At 38.9% G+C, this 21,508-nt stretch overlaps 1 protein-coding gene across 1 annotated transcript in view; it reads left to right on the top strand.

The window, feature by feature from the left end:
* Positions 1 to 16,007, top strand: part of ESF1 (ESF1 nucleolar pre-rRNA processing protein homolog) — an 83,260-nt gene extending 67,253 nt beyond the window's left edge. Inside the window, exons 10-14 of the mRNA XM_004610915.2 lie at positions 206 to 327; positions 2,434 to 2,521; positions 7,760 to 7,833; positions 10,693 to 10,839; positions 15,192 to 16,007. Coding sequence (XP_004610972.2) covers positions 206 to 327; positions 2,434 to 2,521; positions 7,760 to 7,833; positions 10,693 to 10,839; positions 15,192 to 15,485 — 725 coding nt within the window. The 3' untranslated portion in view covers positions 15,486 to 16,007. The remainder of the gene's footprint in view (positions 1 to 205; positions 328 to 2,433; positions 2,522 to 7,759; positions 7,834 to 10,692; positions 10,840 to 15,191) is intronic.
* The last annotated feature ends 5,501 nt before the right edge of the window (positions 16,008 to 21,508 follow it).

Raw genomic sequence — 21,508 nt, 5'->3', positions numbered from 1 at the left:
ATCAACAGCATTGAAAGAGCTAAACTGTATGAAGTGGAATCTTAATAGTGCTTTTTATTTTAAAGATGAGGCCTCACACGGTACTTACGGGTCAATGTTTTCCTCCTGAAATTGCAAGAGGGATTATCTTCTTTTTGTTGTACTCGTTTTTTTTTTAACTGAATAAAAATACTTTTAAGCATAACTATTTCTGCTTTTTCCTCAGGTCTCAAAGAAAGTGCAGAAGAGATGGTTAAAAACAAATTGGAAGGAAAGGATAAACTCACCCCTTGGGAACAATTTTTAGAGAAGAAGAAAGAGAAAAAAAAGCTGAAAAAGAAACAGAAGGTATCAGTGACAGTTACTCCCAAGCATTTGTTACAGTGGACGATGTTAGTGGACAATACTAGGTACTTGGTATCCAGTATCACACAATGTGTTAATTTACTGGAGGCCTTATGATCATCACAATTATAAGATAGAGAAAAAATAGAACTCTTAGCATTTTACAAGGCTATAAAATGATGCTCAATGCCTGTTAAGAGCCCAGAACCATTTTAACCATTCATTGTGCTCTAATATTTCACAAATGCCTGCTGCCTTAATATAAAATACATTGCTTAGCTGATACCTAGATATAAAATGTTTTGATACTTTCATTTGTTTTTTTGGGGGGGTCACACCCGGCGATGCTCAGGGCTGACTCCTGGCTCTGCACTCAGAAATCACTCCTGGCGGTGCTCGGGGGCCTATATGGAATGCTGGGAATCAAACCTGGGTCAGCTGCATGCAAGGCAAATGCCCTACCCACTGTACTATCGCTCCAGCCCCCATCATTTGTATTTTTTAGGAAGGTACATGTGCACATTTTACTTGCAAATAAATGTGTATATAGAGAAAATTTTCACTGAATAAAATTTTTTTACACATTTTTTACTATCTTAATTTCTCAATATGAATTTTTACTATTGTATGGTTCTTTTAATATCTGTTGCAAATAATGATAAGCTATTAAAAAGCAATAAAACTTTCAAAAACTATACAGTAAATAACCTTTTAAATGAAATAATTCCACGAACAATCTTTTAGTTTATTGAAAAACAAGTGGATCCTTCTGGGGGTGCAATAAAATTGTTGGTTTTGAGAACTTTAGCAGCTATTCTTTATTTTCTTTACTCTAGTCCCTTCATTTGGGATGCTAAAGGGCATCAGTAATACTGGAAATATATTTGTTGGGTGCCTAGTTTGTTCTAGGATTTATGGTTTGTATTTAGTTGATTTTAGTAGATCCCATCCAATTCCACAGGTTCTTCTATATATAGAAGAGTCTGGAGATTTTTTTCAAGTTTAATACATTTTTCCCTTTTTCCTATTTTTGACTTCAGTTTCTTTACCAAAAAATTATTGTAGAAGAAATGAATGTGTTTATGTGCAATAGTTGCTTTAGCTGTAATTTAGATCTAAAAAGCAATTAAGGTCGGGAAAGATACTACTGGGTTGTTAGGCATTTGCTTTTCACATGGCCAATCCCAGTCTGATCCCCATCGCTGCATATAGGGATTCAGACTGCCTTCCCCCCCCCGAAAAAAAAAAGGGGGGGATTAAATATGTGTGCATAAATACTTGATACTTGAAGAACATGGGGGTAAAAGGCTTTGATCCCTTCTCAGTTGAGAATGACTTTCCTAAGTTCAGTTACGGTGGTCCTCTGATGTCTGTGAGTGAGATTGACTTCAGAACACTTCTGTGAACACCAAAGTCTACAAGTGCCCTAATCCGTTACAGTCAGCCCTCTGTATAGCCACAACTACAGCTGTTTAAGGAACTCAGGATATGGAGGACCAGTAATTGGGGGGAAGAAGAGAGGACATGAACTGTATTCTTAAGCATGCTGCTGCTGGATCTATTATAATAGTATGGTGAAAAAATTCGTAGCAACTTTTGTTCTTTAAAATATTAACAGATTTGCTTAAAAATAATTCAATAATTTTAAGGGTTAGAATATAAATAAAATATTATTAGAATTGGATAATTAGAACAGGGAGTTCCTTATGATGTTCTTGGTATTTTCATAATGTGAAATTTTCACTATAAAAATATTTCCTTAACCAGTAAATAAATGTTTAAATAATTTAAAAGGTAGCCCACATTTGTGGCATGAAGTTAACATCTCTTCATTGCATGAGTATATCTACTATGTATGTGTCTGACTTCCTCTAATAGTTACAAATTAGGACAGAACCATATATCTAAGTTTCATTTCTCCCAAAACCCTATCTTTTCTTGCATATGTTACTTCATATTTGTTGAAAAATTAACTCAGTTTAGTTATTTTATAAATCAATTCCGTTTTTAAAAGCTTGTTAGATTGCACTATTTGAATTAGAAAAAATGATAGGTTTTTCTTCATATACATAGTCATTTAAATAAACTGATTTTGCATTTAATGTTAAGGCTCTTGCTGAAGAGGTCAGTGAAGATGAACTTCCTTCTGATGTTGATATGAATGACCCATACTTCGCTGAAGAAGTTAAAAAAATAGGTAAGCATATTGGTAGTTTTTGGTTGATACATGAAAACAGCTTAACATGGATAAAGATATATATAAAATTTATTTAAAATTCTAAGAATTAGTACAGATCTTTGGATGTTTCTATAAGGGTAGGTCTGTACTCTGGAATATGATCACAGGTTATCAGAAAGGGTTAGTATATACCTCAATACATCTAGGGAATAATTTTATCATAGGGAGTATTTTGTAACATGATTTCTATTTAGGAAAAAGCTCTTATAGATGATTGACTATTAAAGAAAAAGAAATAGTTATCTTTTTGTTTTCTTTCACTGGATTTCTTTATAACACACCAACTGTAGGTCTCTTAAAATTTGTATATAATGTTCAGTATGAAAGTTTTCTTGCTCAAATATATAAAGACACCTGGTTTTGGGGGGGGCGGGGCTGTTGAGGCCTTTAAAAAATTTTAATTAAATCATCATGAATCACAAAGTTATTCATGATTGAGTTTAAGACATACAACCCTGGTGTCATCTACTTCCCTTCACCAGTGTCCCCATTCCTCCCTGCCTCTCCCGCTTCTCCCCAGCCAGCTTCTGCAGTGTCTGAAAACAACCCAGGTGCCCATACTAGGTGATTGGATAAAGAAGCAGTGGTGGGTCGGAACAATAGTACAGTGCGTGGGGCATTTGCCTTGCACTCGGCCAACCTGGGTTCGATCCCCAGCATCCCATATGGTTGCCCAAACACTCCAAGAAGTAACCCCTGAGCACAGCCGGGTATCGCCCCAAAACCAAAAAATAAATAAATAATGTTAAAAAAAAAGACGCAGTGGTACATACGCACAGTGTCAAAGAGGAAGTCATGTAATTTGCTGACACATGGATGGATCTGAAGAGCACTGAGTGAAATGAGTCAGAGGGAGAGAGACTCAGACACAGGTTGTTCTCACTGAGTTGTAGTATATAAAAAAGCATAGTTGGGGAATAATTCCCAACAGAAATAGAAATGCAGATCAGGAGAACCAGTCCTTTGTAATACGCTTGCCACTGGAGGGGGAAAAGGAAGGGACCACTGTGACAGTGGGAGAGGAAAGTTGTTGCCCTGGACCAGGATAAGGTGCTGAAAGGCGTGTATGTCTTTTATCCCTTTTCCATTTGCTTACTGCCAAAAACCAGCTATTTTTGCTTTTCTCCCAACGATCTGGTGTCCAACTGCCTATATCTTGAGAGTCTTGTTTCCTTTATATATGCATCACTCATTCTTTCTTGAATGCTTTCATTCTTACCTATTTGGTATGTGTAAATATGTGTGGTAATGCTCAGAATAGAATTGGGCAAGTCAGTCCAGAGACCATTGTAAACATTTTTCATTTGTTCTTGTGCATTTTGCCTTCCCTGATTGGAATACCACACACAGGAGCCCCCAAAGACTTATTCCTGGAGCAACTCCAGGCTGGCGTTGTAAAAAGAAAGGTTTTATGAAGTTTCCCTGCTTCTTGTCCCTCATGACTAGTGGGCCAGAATAGTTCCCAACAGGAAAGTGAAAATTGCTCAAAATTACTTCCTGGTTGTTATAGTCTTTTAGCACTGACATTTTATTGATGAAAAGAAGATCAAGATGAATAAAGTCTATTATAGGTTGTGAGATTCTTAGGAATTGGAAAGGAAAATGGAAATAACACATTCTGTTTTTTATCATACCTGAGCATTCATTTCTAGAAGATGATAGATTTTTAGCTTTATCCTCTGATTTCAGTAAACCACATTTATGATGGAGCAATGCAAAGCATTATGGTTTCCTTGTTCTCCTTCCAAAGTGCTTTATTTGGCCTGTAAAATCTGGTTAGATTACAAAACTCAAGGTAATAGTTAGAAAGTTAAATGATGAGATAACTTTGGGGGTAAGTTGTTTCTTCGGATGGGCACATTTAAATTATGAGTAAGTTTTCTCCTACATTAGTATTAGAATAATTCCAAGGAGAAAATATACATAAAATTTGCTTGTTTTCAGTATTGTTTGGGAAAGTATATTTATTGAAATAGTTCTGGGAGTAATTATTTCTGGGCTTTCATTGTGTTTCTAAAGGAAAAAGTGAAGTAGAAAGGCTGAAATTATTTTACATAAAATTTAGGACCCCGAGCCCCAAATTTTATTTGCCATGTGTGTTTATTCAGATTCAATTAGTAAATAATTTTGAGTTTTTAGTAGATGCTGGTCCATACTGCTGGTAGTACTCATCATGCTAAATGGGATATCATTTTTAGCCCGAACCATCATGGACACTTTTTTCTTTTCCTTGCTGAACTCTTCCTTTCAAGTTTATTTTTATGACTTTGCACCAGGTTGTTATAAAATTTGTTGTGGGCTCTTTGAAATTATTTCTCGCAGCTGCTATGTGAAGATCTTTATCTCCCTTATATATTAATCATATGCAGTCTGATTTTTCCCCCCGCTACAGAATAATTTGGAGTATGTCACTTGTTCATGTATTTCAGAAGGGGTTCTTGCCTTGAGAGTATAGTAGTAGAGGTTGTCTTAATGTATGACAATCAAACCTTAGGACGTGAATGTCAGTGTGTGTGATCGTATACATACACTTTAAAGAGAAGTTTTAATCTTTAAATCGATAAAACATTCCCTGGGAGAGAATTGACATATGAGCTTTCAAGTTTTGGGAAAGGCTGCAGACAATATTTTCCTTGGTAGCAAAAAAAGCACTTTCAGGGCTGGAGCGAGAGCACAGCAGGTAGAGCGTTTGCTTTGCATGAGGCCAATCCAGGTTCGATTCCCAGCATCCCACATGGTCCCCCGAGCACCGCCAGGAGTTATTCCTGAGTGCGGAGCCAGGAGTTAACCCCTGTGTATCACTGGGTGTGACCCAAAAAGCAAAACAAAAATAAAACAAACAAACAAAAAGCACTTTTTACTAATGTGTGGTGGTGCTGGGCATTACACCAGCCATCTGGGGCAGTGCCAGGGGTAGAGCCAGGGCCTCAAAGGCAAGACAAGTGCTCTCCCAACTGACTCCATGTTCTGCGCCTCTGTCGGCAGTTTCTTGTAGCGAGTTCCCTCAACCAGGCTACAATGAGTAAGTGTACATTTTTTTCAGTTCTGTTTAGGATTTAGAGTTTTTACTTTTATTATCATTCCCTAATTTGCCTGGCTTCTTCAACTACCATATAATGTGCATATAATTTTCATATATTGTATAACCTATTATATCATAAATTTTACTTACATTGTCCCAGTAGAAATGCATTTTGAATGGGAAGGCTTGGTACAGGGAGTTTGACATCTAGTAGCAAGGAACTATAATATTACATTGTTCTGGGCAGTGTTAGGGAAGAGTCTCAGCTTGGTGTTTGGAGGTCGCCAAGAATCAGTCCTGGGGTTCTCACATGTATAGCATGCGCTTCGACTCTAAGGAGTTTTCTCCTTAGCCCCAGAAACATCATTTTTATCATATGACTGATAATAGAACTAGAAAGTGAATCCAGTATCAGATTTGTCTTTCATCTTTTGTTAAATTATTATTGTTATAAAGATGAATTTTGTATGTTATAAATGAGCTTCTTTTTTTTCTTTTTGGGTCACGCCCGGCGATGCACAGGGGTTTACTCCTGGCTCTGCACTCTGGAATTACTCCTCACAGTGCTGGGGGACTATATGGGATGCTGGGAATTGAACCTGGGTCGGCCGCATGCAAGGCAAACACCCTCCCCGATGTGCTATTGCTCCAGTCCCCTAAATGAGCTTGTTTGTTTGGGTTTTTGTGTGTGTGTGTGTGTGTGTGTGTGTGTGTGTGTGTGTGTGTGTGTGTGTGTGTGTGTGTGTGTGTGTGTTTTGCTTTTTGGGTCACATCTGGCAATGCACAGGGGTTACTTCTGGCTTATGCACTCAGGAATTACCCCTAGCAGTGCTCAGGGGACCATTTAGGATGCTGGGAATCGAACCCGGGTTGACCGCGTGCAAGGCAAATGCCCTACCGGCTGTGCTATTGCTCCAGCCTCCTAAATGATTTTGTTTTTTTAAGAGAGTTGTTTTTGTAATGCCCGGGATCAAACCCAGGACGTCACACATGCAGAGTAAGTGCTCTACCCCTGAGAAGTTGCCCAGCATGCGGAGTGGTTTTGTTGGTTTGTTTCAGGGTGCCCACAGCCACCCCCTAGGATGCTAGACCCAAGGATACAGTGCTGAGTCTGCCTTGTGGTGCTGTGGATTACATGGGTCACCCTGGAGTCTCTTGGAGACCGCCTAGGCTACATCCAGCAATATTCACAATACTCAGGAGATTTTGCAGTACTGAGAATAAAACCCAGGCCCTACATTTGGTAGGCATGCATACTAACAGCGCCACTACCTCCTGCCTGGACCCTAGAGGAGAGATTAAGAGATTATGAGATTCAGATCACTTGAAGGTGGATGGGAAAGAGAGAGAAAGAGAGAGAGAGAGAGAGACAGAGGAGAGTGGAGACTGTCTAAGGAAATCTTTGTGTGTGTCTAAGGAAATGTATCTTCTCTGTGTGTGAGAGATATTGTTTTTATGCTAAGGAAATGTATCTTCTGTTTGAGACCAGGTAGTTACACCCTATATTTTCTCTTAATACTTGGAAGTGGATGGGGGGAAGGATGTGTGTGTCTGTGTGTGTATGTATGTGTGTGTGCCTGTGTATGTGTGTGTGTTCCTGTGTCTGTGTGTGTGTGATATTCTTTGTTTTTATGCTAAGGAAATACATCTTTTATTTGAGACCAGGTAGTTATACCCTATATTTTCTCTTAATACTTTTTTCTTTCCTAATGTTTATTCTCCTGTGCTTTGTGAAATGAGGCCTTTTTTTTTCTCTTTTCCCCACTCTTTTCTTCCTGTGCCTGGGATCAAACCCAGTGCCCTTATGGAAGATACTCATTCCTGAGTCTTATCCCCTAAACCTTTTTGTTTTTTCAATGACATATTGTGCTTTATTTTTTTTTATTATATTCTAAGCCATACTGCTGTTTTCTTCATTGTATACAGTACAGTATATCTTGGCTATTTTTACTTTGTATGGTACACTTTAGTAAACCATAATATCATCAAATTTACATTTTAATTTTTATAAAGAATGCCTTGAATTGAATTTTGTTAAAGATTGTATTGAGTAAATACTTTTATTATGAATGAATATTAGCTTTTATCAAAAGCTTGCCATACGCTGATTGAAATGACCTTTGACTTTTTTTAATACATGTTTTGACCTCCCTCTGCTGGTTTGTTGTACCCAGGTATAAAGAAAAAATTGAAATCTGCAAAAGATGGCGCCTGTCCAGTAGAGGAAACAGAAATAGAAAGACAGAAGGTAAAGCATAATCATTTTAAGCGTCTCAGATAATCAGGGTGCACTGTGTTCGTGAAGCATCTACATAGGTTTCTATTGCCCTGGTTTATTTATTGTTCTGGGGGCCACACACAAAAGCTCAGGGTCTACTCCTGGCTTGGTTTGACAGTCACTTTTGGCAGTGCTCAGGGACCCATGTGGTGCCACGGATCAAGCCTGGGGCTGCCATATGCAAAGTATGTGGTCAACCCTATTGAGGTCTCTCTGACTCATATTGCCCCAGTGTTTGGAAAAGAAAAAACTTGTCTTAGTATGAAATATATAAATCATGAAACATAATTGAGTTTCCAGCAGTGTTGCTTTTAAATATCACCTTTTTACCAAACATCTCCAACTAATATGAAACTGAAATTTGCCTCTAACCCAAGATGTGTCCCTTTTAGATTTAGGGAAATATGTCATTATTTAAAATTTACTATAATTGAGACTGAAAATACTACTATTAATACCTCAAAATTGTGTTGCCATATGTTTTAATTCAGTGAGAATGTTTCCTATAATATAGGCTTGGCTTTTGTGGCTTGTCAGATGCTAATTTCTCTTTATTTTTACAAATGAAGTTTTAAAGTAACAATATTAAAGCTTTTCTTGCAAGTACAACTGGGCTTTGTACTTCATTGACTCCAGAGATTAGTTACACAGAGTATTTTCTGATGAAAATACTAGAGCCAGAGGTGTCTCTTTGACCCTCACCTTTTGTCTGACATGTCACCCAGCTCTCTCTGATGGCATATTTTCTGATTGCCATTGATTGCATGTATAGAGGTGCTTCTAAAGTTAGAGAACACAAAGGAAATCTGTGCTTTGTGGAAAAAAAATGGCTTTAAAAATAATGCTGGGGGTCAGGAATGTAGCTTAACATCACTGTATCACTGTATCACTGTCATCCCCTTGCTCACCCTCACCGATTTGCTCGAGCAGGCACCAGTAACATCTCCATTTTGAGACTTATTGTTACTGTTTTTGGCATATCGAATACACCACAGGGAGCTTGCCAGGCTCTGCCGAGTGGGCAGGATACTCTCAGTAGCTTGCCGGGCTCTCCGAGAGGGGCGAAGGAATCGAACCCAGATCAGCCGAGTGCAAGGTGAACGCCCTACCCCTATGCTATGGCTCCAGCCCAGCTTCACATAAATATATTTTTCGCATTCACAAGACATGAGTTTTGTTTTGTTTTTTTAGCTATTTTTTTGCTTTTGCTTTTTGGGTCACACCCACTGATACACAGGGGTTAATTCCTGGCTCCACACTCAGGAATAACTCCTGGCGGTGCTTGGGGGACCATGTGGGATGCTGGAACTTGAACCCGGGTCAGCCGCTTGCAAGGCAAACACCCTACCCACTGTGTATTGCTCCAGCCCCGAGACTTGAGTTTTTATCCGAAGCACCACAAATGAACAACACAAGTTCCAGGATATGAACCTAAACACGGTGTGTAGTGGCAAAATAATATCAATCTCTTCAGCCTGTGACCGGCTAAATAAATTATATTTTAAAAAGAGGTGTTTATTTGATTCTTAAGGGTTTGCATTTAATCTCATGATCAGTTGAAAATAACTAGTGGGAAACAACCATCATTTTAAGAATCAAAAGTAAAATTGAGATTTTGTCTTCATAGACTTGTGCCACTATTGAGACAAGAAAGCAAAAGAAAGGAAAAAAATTTCTTGTGCTTCAATTTGCATTTGGAAATTTTAGTTTATATTACAAATATACTACACAGGGCCAGAAAATAACTCAGCAGTATATCCCCCAAGCACATCCCAGAGCAATCTTTAAGCACCAAACTAGGAGAAGCACCTGAGCACCACTGTGTGTGCTCTCCCCACCCCTCCAGAGTTGCCATATTTAGTGTCATTGCTTTTTTAAAAGCGGAAGTGAAAATGGAACATTTCTCCAAGACTTAGAGGCAATGTTCTGTAACTTGAGCCAGTTGCACCAAGTGCAATGTGGTTTTTTTTGATCGATACAAACTTGCACCCCTCTTCTGCTTCAGAAATTTTTTTACCTTAGTATTCAACAAGGATCTCTTAGGTTGATAAGTTTTCAATAACCCACAATCGATTTACATATGATATGTTATCCCATTTAGCGTTACTTTAGTAACTGGGTTCTCCTTTCTTAAAATCTGTCCTTCCTATTTGGGATGGGGTGGGTGGGGAGTGACATGGCCTGTTATAAATGAGATCATATTTATAATTCTAAGTTCATGTTTTTTTTTCTCTTTTTTAAAAAAATTTTAATTGGATCACCGTCAGGTACACAGTTAGAAAGCTGTTCATGATCAAGTTTCAGTCATACAATGTTCCAGCACCCATCCCTCCACCAGTGTACATTTCCTACCATCATTGTCCCCCGTTTCCCTCCACCACCCCTTTCCCCAGCCTGCTCTATGGCAAGAATTTTTCTTTTCTCTCTCTCCTTTTGGGCTTATGGTTTACAATATAGGTACTGAGAGGTTATCATGTTTGTTCTTTTACCTATTTTCAGCCGGCAGTTCTTATCCAGCGTGATCATTCCCAACTATCTTAGTGTAATATATCATTTCTGTTACAGTGGTCCCTTCTCTATCCTAGCTGCCTTCTCCCCCAACACCTGACGCAGACTTCCAGCCGTGGACAGTCCTCCTGGTCCTTGCTTCTATTGTCCTTGGGTATTAGTTTCATAATACGTGTTTTTCATAATATCCCACAAATGTCCTTCTTCTGACTCATTTCACTCAGCCTGATACTCTCCATGTCCATCCATTTATAAGTGAATTTCATGGCTTTCTGTAACAGCTGCATAATATTCCATTGTGCCTTTTTTTCCTCTTTATAGGCTGAAATAGCTTTGCTCCTGATGGATGAGGAGGAGGAGGACAAGAAACACTTCAATTATAACAAAATTGTAGAGCACCAGAATCTTAGCAAAAAGAAGAAAAAACGGCTCATAAAAAAGAAGGAATTAATACAAGATGATTTTGAGGTAACCAGAAATAAAGTTCATTAGACTCTTGCTTTTTTGTTTCTGCTTTGGGAGTCCACATCTGGCAGTGCCTAGAGCTTACTCCTGGCTCTGTGCTCAGGAATCAGTCCTGGCAGGGTTCAGGGGACCATATGGTATGACTCGGATCAAACCTGGGTCACTTGTTTGCTGGCAAGTACCCTAACCTGCTTATCTCTCTGGCCCCAGCCCCAGGTATTAGATTCTTTTTGTTTTTGTTTTTTGTTTCTTTTGCTTTTTGGGTCACACCCAGCGATACACAGGGGTTACTCCCAGCTCATGCACTCAGGAATTATTCCTTGCAGAGCTGGGGGGGGGCGGGGAGGCCACATATGGGATGCTGGGAATTGAACCCAGGTTGGCCGCGTGCAAGGCAAATGTCCTAACCGATGTGCTATTGCCCCAGCCCCGCTGTTAGATTCTTTTTTTTTTTTAAACTTTCATCATAGTTTATTGTCTTAATAAAATACATATCTTCAATTCTTTTATTTATTTATTTATTTATTAATGAGTCACAGTGAGGGTACAGTTACAGATTTATACATTTTCGTGCTCATGTTTCCCTCATACAAAGTTTGAGAATCCATCCCTTCACCAGTGCCCATTCTCCACCACAAATAAACCCAGCATCCCTCCCACCCACCCAATCCCATCTCCCCCCACCCTCCCCTGCCACTGTGGCAGGGTATTCCCTTTTGTTCTCTCTCTCTAATTACGTGTTGTGGTTTGCAAGAAAGGTGTTTAGTGGCCGTTGTGTTCAGTCTCTAGTCTACATTCTGCATGCTTCACCCTTCCCCCAAGTGGCCTCCAACCACATTTTGCTTGGTGTTCCCTTCTCTATCTGGGCTGCCTTTTTCCCAGAATGTGAGGCCAGCTTCCAAGCCATGGAGTCAACCTCCTGATACTTATTTCTACTATTCTTGGGTGTTAGTCTCCTACTCTGTTATTCTATATTCCACAGATGAGTGCAATCTTTCTATGTCTGTCTCTTTCTGACTCATTTCACTTAGCATGATACTTTCCATGCTGATCCACTTATATGCAAAACTCATGATCTCCTTTTTTCTACCCGCTGTTAGATTCTTAAAGCTAAAGTTGAACCTAAAGCCAGCTCTAGAGATTTTAAAAAAATAAAATAAAAATGAATATAGGAGCCAAGAATTTGACTTAACTGGTGAACACATGCCTTGCATGTTTAGAGCCCAGGGTATGACCTCTGAGCACCACCAAGTATGTTTCTGGTGGGTATACCTATAATGATCACCACCACTGCAAGCTCTGGGCCCTGGCAGCCCCCACAGTAACACCTGAAACAAACAAATAGAGCATAGTTAATGTCAGTCTTGAAATATGCTTAGGGAGAGGGTTCAAAGTAAAATAAAGCTTCCGTATTTTAGTCCAGCACAGCTAAAATAACAGGTCAAATTTAGCCCAGTTCATCCCCGTGATGGATCAAATCACTATTTTCTTTAGAAACCACTGTTTCCAGTTTAAGTGTTTTAATTTTTAATGTTAGAATCACATGCATTGTGATGGACACGTTGGGAAAGATGTAATTTCTCAGTCCAGCTGAGAAGTAGCAGCTTCATGTAACATCATGTCATATTGTGTTCAGTGGTCAGTATAGGAGACTACTTTTTAGTTGCTTTGTTTCTTGTATACCTTGCTTGCCCACTTTTTTTCTCTTTCGGCTAAGTATATATGCCTAATGGCCCCATAATCTCAAGTGTATGAGTTAGAGTCACTTACAGAAAATCTGCAGCTATCACTGATTACCACTTGTAATTACTCCCACTTTTTACCACGGAAGAAGAGACCCAGAGGCGCATGTGAGAAAGTTTGAGTTTTTTCAAAGAATAGAGTGGAGAACATAGATAACTTTGACGTAGGATGTAGAAGAATTTGGAAGCCCCTCCACAGTTCCAGTTTTTGAAGTCAGTTCCTATATGCTGTTGTTTCTTTGAACTTACTAATGAATTGGATTTTTTATGTAAAGTTAAAAGCAAAGAATAATATGTAGTCCAACCTTCATATTGTTATTTTGGTTTGTGTTGTTTTTGTAGTTGAGGTCCTGAAGTTACAGTTCTATTAATGATGATTTTTATGCACACGTGATTCCAACACTACCTCCCTCTTCTAAGGGCCCAAATGCCCTTCCCTTTTAAACCTTGACCCCCACCAACAACTCTTAAGGGGACCAGTTCTCCTGTTACATTGCCTTTGGCCCTTAGTTTGCTACCTTGCTGTGTATCTTTAACTTAGATGTATGGGAGAGATCATTCTGTATATGTCTCTTTCTTTCTGAATTCATTCAGCATGATGTCCTCTAGTTCCACCCACATTGCTCCAAATTGCGTGATCTTTCTTAGAGATGCATATTCATTGTCACTGTCATCCCGTTGCTCATCGATTTGTTTGAGCGGGCACCAGTAACATCTCTCATTGAGAGACTTATTGTTACTGGTTTTGGCATATCCAGTATGCACGGGTAGCTTGCCAGACTCTGCCGTGCGTGCTCCATACTCTAGTAGCTTGCCGGGCTCTCCGAGAGGGTCGGAGGAATCGAACACGGGTCGGCCTCGTGAAAGGCAAAAGCCCGACCGCTGTGCTATCGCTCCAGCCCAGAGATGCATATTATTCCATTGTCTGTGTGTGTGTGTCTGGAGGGATAGCACAGCGGGTAGGGCATTTGCCTTGCACGCAGCCAACCCGTTCAATTCCTCCCTCCCTCTCGGAGAGCCCGGCAACCTACTGAGAGTATCCCACCTGCACAGCAGAGCCTGGCAAGCTCCCCGTAGTGTATTCGATATGCCAAAAACAGTAACAAGTCTCAATGGAGATGTTATTGATGCCCACTCAAGCAAATCAATAGAACAGGACAACAGTGCTATATATACTACAGCTTCTTAATCCATTCATCTGTAGTTGGACATTTGGGTTTTTCCATTTCTTGGCTATTGTATTAATTATGGCAGTAAAACTTGGCTTGCATATATCCTTTCAAATTAATGTTTTTGTATTTGAAAAGCAGATGCCAAGAAGTGTACTATTGGATCGCACAGGAGTTCTGTTTCTGAGAGATCTCCATCTTGCTTTCCCTAGAGTCTGAAGCAGATGACATTCCCACCATCAGTGGATTGAGATTCTTTTCTCACCCATTAACACTGGATGTTTCCAGATTTTTGTTTTTTTCTTTTTGTGTCACACCCGGCGATGCTCAGAGGTTACTCCTAGCTCTGCACTTAAGAATTACTCCTGGTGGAGCTCAGGGGACCATATGGGATGCTGGGAATTGAACCTGGGTAGGCTGTATGTAAGGCAAACGCCCCGCTGTGCTATTGCTCCAGCCCCTATTTTCAGATTTTGGATGTGTGTCACTCTCACTGGCATGAGATGATACCTCAATGTCAGAATCTTGGTTTTTGTTCAGATCTTTATATTGTGTGAACGGTCTTCCCATTAATGACCATGCAGTAAAGTATTTCTCATGAACCTTATGGTTGTATCACATCTGTTGTTCTTACATATATAGCAAAGTAATGCAAAAGCCTCCTCTCTAAGTGGACTCATATTTCCCATGGGAGTGCTGGATGGCAATGAGTCATGTTCTCTTAAATGTGGAACCACAGTACCCTTTTTGAGGGGTGGGGGGGGTTAGGGGGTGGACCATACCCAGCAGTGCTCAGTGGCTCTTGCTAACTCTACTCAGGAGTGGCCCTAACAGTGCCAGGGGATTATCTGGTTCTGGGAATTCAAGCAAGGGTTGGTGGGGTGTAAGGCAAGCACTTAACCTCTGTACTGTTATCTCTGGCACAACACATTTTTTTATAAAGATAATTTTTTTTATAAAGTAAATTTAGACCATGTGTCTGACCAGATCTTAATCTCATCATTCTCATAGTGATACGTAAATCTTTTTTACCTTCTACTACTAGTAGTTACTAGTTTTGATTAAAATTGTTATGTTGTACTTGTGACAATGAATAAAACTCCAATGATATTATCACTGTCTTAATTATCCTTGTTAGAAATAGCATGAGGATGCCTGCCGTAGTGAACCATTGCTTCAGTCAGTTTAAGTGACCAGGATGTCCTATATCACTATTTTACAGACTACTCCAATTATCTTTTGATACAGTTGTCACTTTATTATATGAGCAATATGCCCTGCACCTATGGTTACATGTTTGGGAAAATTTTCAAATGAATCAGTGCAAAATGCACATGTTTGTATTTTATATATTGAACAACTTGCTCATTTGAAATTTTGCCCACTTCTGGGCTTTTTGGTTTGCTGATTTCTTTGTTTATGTCTTTTCCTTTTCAATTTGCAGGTAAATGTTAAAGATACCCGGTTTCAGGCAATGTATACTTCCCACTTGTTTAATTTGGATCCTTCAGATCCTAATTTCAAGAAAACAAAAGCTATGGAACAAATCCTTGAGGAGAAAGCCCGGCAGAGAGAACAAAAAGAACAAGAACTTCAACAGGCAATAAAGAAAAAAGAGAGTGAAATTCAAAAAGAGTCAAAAAAGAAGTCCATTGATCCTGCCTTGTCAGTGTTAATTAAATCTGTAAAAAACAAAACAGAGCAATTTCAAGCAAGAAAAAAACAGAAAGTCAAATAGCTGTATGTTGTGTCTTTTTGGATTAAAAATATGTTCTCCTAAACTGTACAGAAATGGCAGGATGAATATTTATTGGGAACAAAAAATAGAATAAACTCTGGCCTTCACAAAATTTCTCTAACAGTCGAATGAGATTTTGTTATGACTGACATATTTATAACTGTACATTTCAATCGTTTAATCATAACTCAGAGTACCTTAATTATAGAATTTATCAAATTTTTATTTTATAAAATTAAGCTCATTGTAGTAGAATATTACTCTTTTAACTTTTTAAGAAACTTTACAGCTCTAAAATAATAGAACAGTGCTTCATCTGATATCTAAATGAAATAATTTTTAATGTGTATATAAGTACATTAATTTCTCTGAAAACAGGAGGCAAACTTAGATAACTATAAAAATAATTTATTTTTTGTAGCCATGATAAATGAGAGCTAAGAACTTTCTTTTTTGTTTCATCATGTTTATTACAGTTTGTTTTTAAAATTATTTGCAAATAAAAGTGAAATATTTTTACTATATTTTGTAGCTTTATTTACCTCAAATAACTAATCGCTGAGAAGATACCTGTGAAACTAATTTTTTAAAAGAATTGAGGCACCATTATTGACAGTAGAATTATTATAGTTTGGGTCCCATGCTGACAGTAGTATTGGTTCTAGTGGGTTAAGTTAAAAAAAAAAACAACACTTCAAAGGACTGAAACAATAGCACAGCGGGTAGGGCGTTTGCCTTGCACGTGGCCGGCCCGGGTTCGATTCCCAGCATCCCATATGGTCTCCCTGAGCACCGCCAGGAGTAATTCCTGAGTGCAGAGCCAGGCATAACCCCTGTGCATCACCAAGTGTGACCCAAAAAGCAAAAAAACATTTTAAAAATTAAAAAAAACTCAAGTATTTCAATAACTACTTTCCCCCTAACCCAAACCCAAAGAAAAAAAGGTTATAAAAATCTGGAACATCTATGTAATGTGGGTATATAGAGTTTCTATCAGAGCAAGGGAAAGTGAATATTTGGCTCATTACTACAAGGTACAAGGAATTGTGTTTATCATAAAGCATAAATGCCCTCACTAAAAAAAAATAGTGTTTCTGTTCATATGTCTAGTAACTTCTCAGTATTTATATAATTAACAAAATGATCATTAGCCTCAACTACAATACTCATTGTTTCTACCCTGAATGAAAATTCTTGGCAACTAGAAGAATATTCTTGGCAACTACACGCCAGATCAGAAAAACCTGTCAACATTTAGGGTTAGCTTCGTAAATGGTTTTATTAGATCAGTCAGGAGAAAAGTTAGCTATGCTAAGAAATTGTAATTGTGAGTGAAATACGGTTGTGCCCCAGTTTTCTGTTCTCTCAACCTTAGAGTAGAATTTTGGCTCACAACAGGGCTTTTCACAGAGAGAATCAATCCAGTGTGGAAGCAAAGGATTGTTTCTGGGAACCTTCCTTTGAAGCCATCAGAATTGTAAAAGTTGCCTTTTGCATTCTTCCCTTCTTGAATTCTGCTGTCTGGAATGTAGATGTAACTTACAGCTAATATTTCAGCAGCTGAGCCAGGAACATACCTCAAAGGGCTAGAGTACAGGCTTTGCATGTTAGAACCCCACATTAGCTCCCTGGCACTACATGATTTCCTGAATGATCCCTAAGCTGCCAGATGTGGGCCCCCTTTCTTCCTCCACCTCGCCTCCCCCCCCCAAAAAAAAAAGTTTCAGCAGCTATCTTAAATTCTGAGAACAAAAGCCATCCCTATTGTCTGGTGAGCTGGAAGTAGCAATGATCCCCAAGAATTTAGGAGCATAACTCAATCATTCCATGGGCTTCTGTGACATCTATATGACAGTAAAATAAAATACCACCTTTTTGAAACACTGTCATCCCAGGTTTCTATTTCTTGCCTATCTATGTCCTAAATAATACAAAGACGAATTGATTTTTAGTCAATATGGACAAACAGTGAGGCCGTTATGTCGGTCTGATAAAGAAACTCATTACATTATGGTTTGAATGCTGGCTGCTTTGCCAATTGCCAATATCGGATGTTCAGTAATGTAAGGTTTGCAGATTTCTGGATATGGACAAAAGAGAAGTGAGATAACCCACTGCCCCCTTAGACGTCAACTAGAACTCTCTGTTCTTTATAAACCCCATTGGCACTAGAGTTATGAACTATATTCAACATCTCGGGATTTATATTTTTACTTCCTCAAAAAGTTTATGAGACGCAGTTGCCGAAAGTAAGCCAGAATCAGGCATGTGGGAAAATGAGAAGTGTGAATGAGATTCTGTCGGCCTTAGTATGGGTTCTACACTACCCAAATTTTGCCAAAATATGGGAATGAAAACTCCATGCTGTATGACAGCGCCAATACAAACACAGTCTTAACAAATCATACTCCATTCCATTAAGGAAATTTGTAAGAAATGCCAGGTTCAGGCTTATGAGCTGTTTTTATGAATATTTTAAAATTAAGATGTGTTCATTATTCTTCATCATTACACTTTTTTTTCTTGAGAAGCCTGTCAGAAAATTTTAACCTTTTTTACTTAACTCTGAAATTATTTAGTCGTGTTCTTTAGGACCAGTAAAATAAATTCCATTAGATTTCAAAAAGCTCATCTGATGAGCAATGTATTAAAATTCTATTTTTAAAAACTGTTGGACTGGAGCGATAGCACAACGGTAGGGCTTTTGCCTCGCATGCAGCAGACCCGGGTTCGATTCCTCTGTCTCTCTCAGAGAGCCCGGCAAGCTACCAAGAATGTCCCGCCCCCACGGTAGAGCCTGACAAGTGAACAACAGGAGGACAGTGCTACAGTGCTACAGTTGAACTAAAGAAAGACGAAGGATCTTTAAATTGGAAGTGGGATGACTTTCCAAAAAGAGCTCAATTCAATAGCAGGTCATTCTCTGAAAAGAGTAACTTAATTTGCACGTCTTCCTTTTGGAGCTATTGTCTTGAGATTTTCCAACTCAATCAATTTTAGGGTTCTTGGTGGATAGATCAAGCAGTATCAGAAGCTACCCAAGATTTGTGTGAAATCTTCAAATTTTATTACATACAAATGAACCTCAGTTCCTCTATATACTGCTTTAGGAATGTTGCGTGTAATACAGATTAGCTCAAACAAGCTTAACTATAACATTTAGAAAACATGAGGGTGGATACTTACTACAAGATCCCATAGCCCAGATTTCAGATGCAAGAAAGCAACCAGTCGTCAGGAAGAGGCTGAAACTAAAAGGAGAATCCTCAAAGCTCTCCTTAATTCATCTGTTTTCTTCTATTCATCTTGGTTTACTCATATACAGCCAATAGGTCCTTCCCTAACCTAATAAGCAAGTGGTATAAGATGACCACATCAGATTTTCCAAATTTTAAGTTACAAGTTCCTTTTTCATATTATTTTTAAAAGAAGGTTTTTTCCCCCTCAGATTGAATTTTGAATATTTTGTCGTGGTGCTACTAAAATAAAGACAGATTGAGCATTTAAATGGTCATATAAAATACAATGTTAATAACAGTTTAGATTTATATGCTAGCATATATAATTTTTTAAAGTTACCCTATTGTTTGTATGACTTACATAATAACTTAAAAGATGTCCCAAGCATAACTAAACAACAAAGAATCCTTTAATGTCTCTAAAGAGAATTAAAGACAAAATTCTATTGACCATAAAAGAATTTTTAGTTTCTTTGAATGAACAATGACTTTGATGTTAATATGAGAAAATGGGGCCAGAAAAATGGTACAGTGGGTAGGTGGGTAGGGCATTTGCCTGGCACACTGCTTACTCAAGTTCAGTATCCCAGACACCCCATGTGACCCATATGGTCTCCTGAGCACAGAACAGGAATAAGTCCTTTTTTTCTCTCTCTCTTTTTCTTTCTTTCTCTTTTTCTTTCTTTCTTTCTTTCTTTCTTTCTTTCTTTCTTTCTTTCTTTCTTTCTCTCTCTCTCTTTCTTTCTCTCTTTCCTTCTTTCTTTCTTCCTTTCTTTCTTTTTCTCTTTCCTTTCTTCCTTCCTTTCTTTCTTTCTCTTTTCTTCCTTCCTTCCTTTCTTTCTTTCTTTCTTTCTTTCTTTCTTTCTTTCTTTCTTTCTTTCTTTCTTTCTTTCTTTCTTTCTTTCTGTCTTTCTTTTCTTCCTTCCTTCCTTCCTTCCTTCCTTCCTTTCTTTTTCTTTCTTTCTTTATCTCTTTCTTTCTTTATCTCTTTCTTTCTTTTTCTATCAGTTGAATAATTCTTGAGCACCACCAGGTGTGGCCCAAAACAAAGACCAGGTCAGGTCAGCCATGTCTTAACCCCTGTGTCTTAACCCCTGTACTATCCAGCCCTTGCGTAAGGTATTTTATAGTGTTTTCTTTTTTTCTTTTCTTTTTTTTTTTTTATTTTATCACCATGTGGAAAGTTACAAAGTTCTCAGGTTTATGTCTCAGTTATACCGTATTCAAACACCATCCCTTCACCAGTGCCCATATTCCACCACCAAGATCCCCGGTATACCCCCCGCCTCCCACCCCAACTGTATAACTGATGAGTTTCACTTCATTTTCTCTTCACCTTGATTACATTCCATATTTCAACACCAAACTCACTATTGTTGTGAGAGTTATACCCCCAAACAAGATAACCCTACTAAGGAAGCATTTGAAAATTAGTTTTCCATTAAAAGATTGTATGTTTTTTAGGTTTTAGAAAAGGTTGCTAAAAGGTTGCGCGGCTCAGATGTGTCCCAGTCCCAAATCCCGGAGCCATGTTAGTTGCTGCTCAGTGTCGCCAGGGCTCCATCTGGAGAAGGTGTGCTGGCTGCACCTCCACCTTCCAGCTCCCCGGTGTTTTGGGCCCCAATTCGGGTCCGGAGCATTTTCCGGGCCGCGTTGCTCACCAGAATGCCTGGCCGCTTCTCTATAGTGTTTTCTGCCTTCAACAGAAATTACTCTTTTTTTTTTTTTTTTTTTTTTGCTTTTTGGGTCACACCCAGCGATGCTCAGGGGTTACTCCTGGCTTTGCACTCAGGAATTACTCCTGGCGGTGCTTGGGGAACCATATGGGATGCCGGGGATTGAACCCGGGTCGGCCGCGTGCAAGGCAAACGCCCTACCCGCTGTGCTATCGCTACGGCCCCAGAAATTACTCTTAATAATGAACTATTTCAAATGTTACAAAAATAAGAAGGTTGGTACTGGAGAGGTAATACATACTTGCATGTGCTCGACCTGGGTTTGATCCCCAGCATCCCATCCAATATGGCCTCCTGAGTACCACCAGGAGTAATTCCTGACTGATTGCAGACAAGAGCAACCACTGAGCATTGCCAGGTGGTGAGGTTCTGAATTGAATCCCTTGGCATCCATTCCCCTCCCCAGTGATGTTGAGGTCTCCATGGTCACCCACCAGTGCTCAAAAGACCATGGAGGGCTCTAGCCAAAGTGGGGGCCTACCTAGTGCATGCAAGCCATGTGCTCTGAGCTAGATCCCCAGCCACGTCATTTCCTTTGGTCAATGAAACGTGGACAGACAGATAGATGTGTTACTGCCTAATAGAAAAGTTAAGAACAAATCTGGAATACACTGTCTTCTTCCTCCAGCCTTCCCACGCTGCCTCTGGGAGCTAGAGGAATGACCAACTGTCATTATTTGTTTAGTACGAGTAAACAAATCAATGTTGTCTTAACTGGGAGTTGTTTGTTTCTGAAGCACAATTTCACATTCTCATTTCCCCAACTTCACCATTATGGGCTGTTTCCTCCATCCTCATTATCCGTATATATCTACAAAGGAAAGTTTCTCCCTTCCCTAAAAATTTTATGTATGTTTAAAATTACATATTATTATTTTTATTTATACATTTATTTACCTTATAATTGACTATCTTATATCTAACACTGTTGCCTCATATGTATCCCTCCTGTTAGTATAACTTTGCTTATAACTCGAAGACTCCATTTATGATGAAAAGATATTGGGATGTGCTCCCTAGAGCTGTGTCATATCAGAAAATATCAAAA

Source organism: Sorex araneus, chromosome 3 (genome assembly GCF_027595985.1).
Source record: "Sorex araneus isolate mSorAra2 chromosome 3, mSorAra2.pri, whole genome shotgun sequence".
In the NCBI taxonomy this organism is placed as follows: domain Eukaryota; kingdom Metazoa; phylum Chordata; class Mammalia; order Eulipotyphla; family Soricidae; genus Sorex; species Sorex araneus.
Note: the sequence above shows the minus strand (reverse complement) of the source record. Positions and strands in the feature narration are given on the sequence as shown.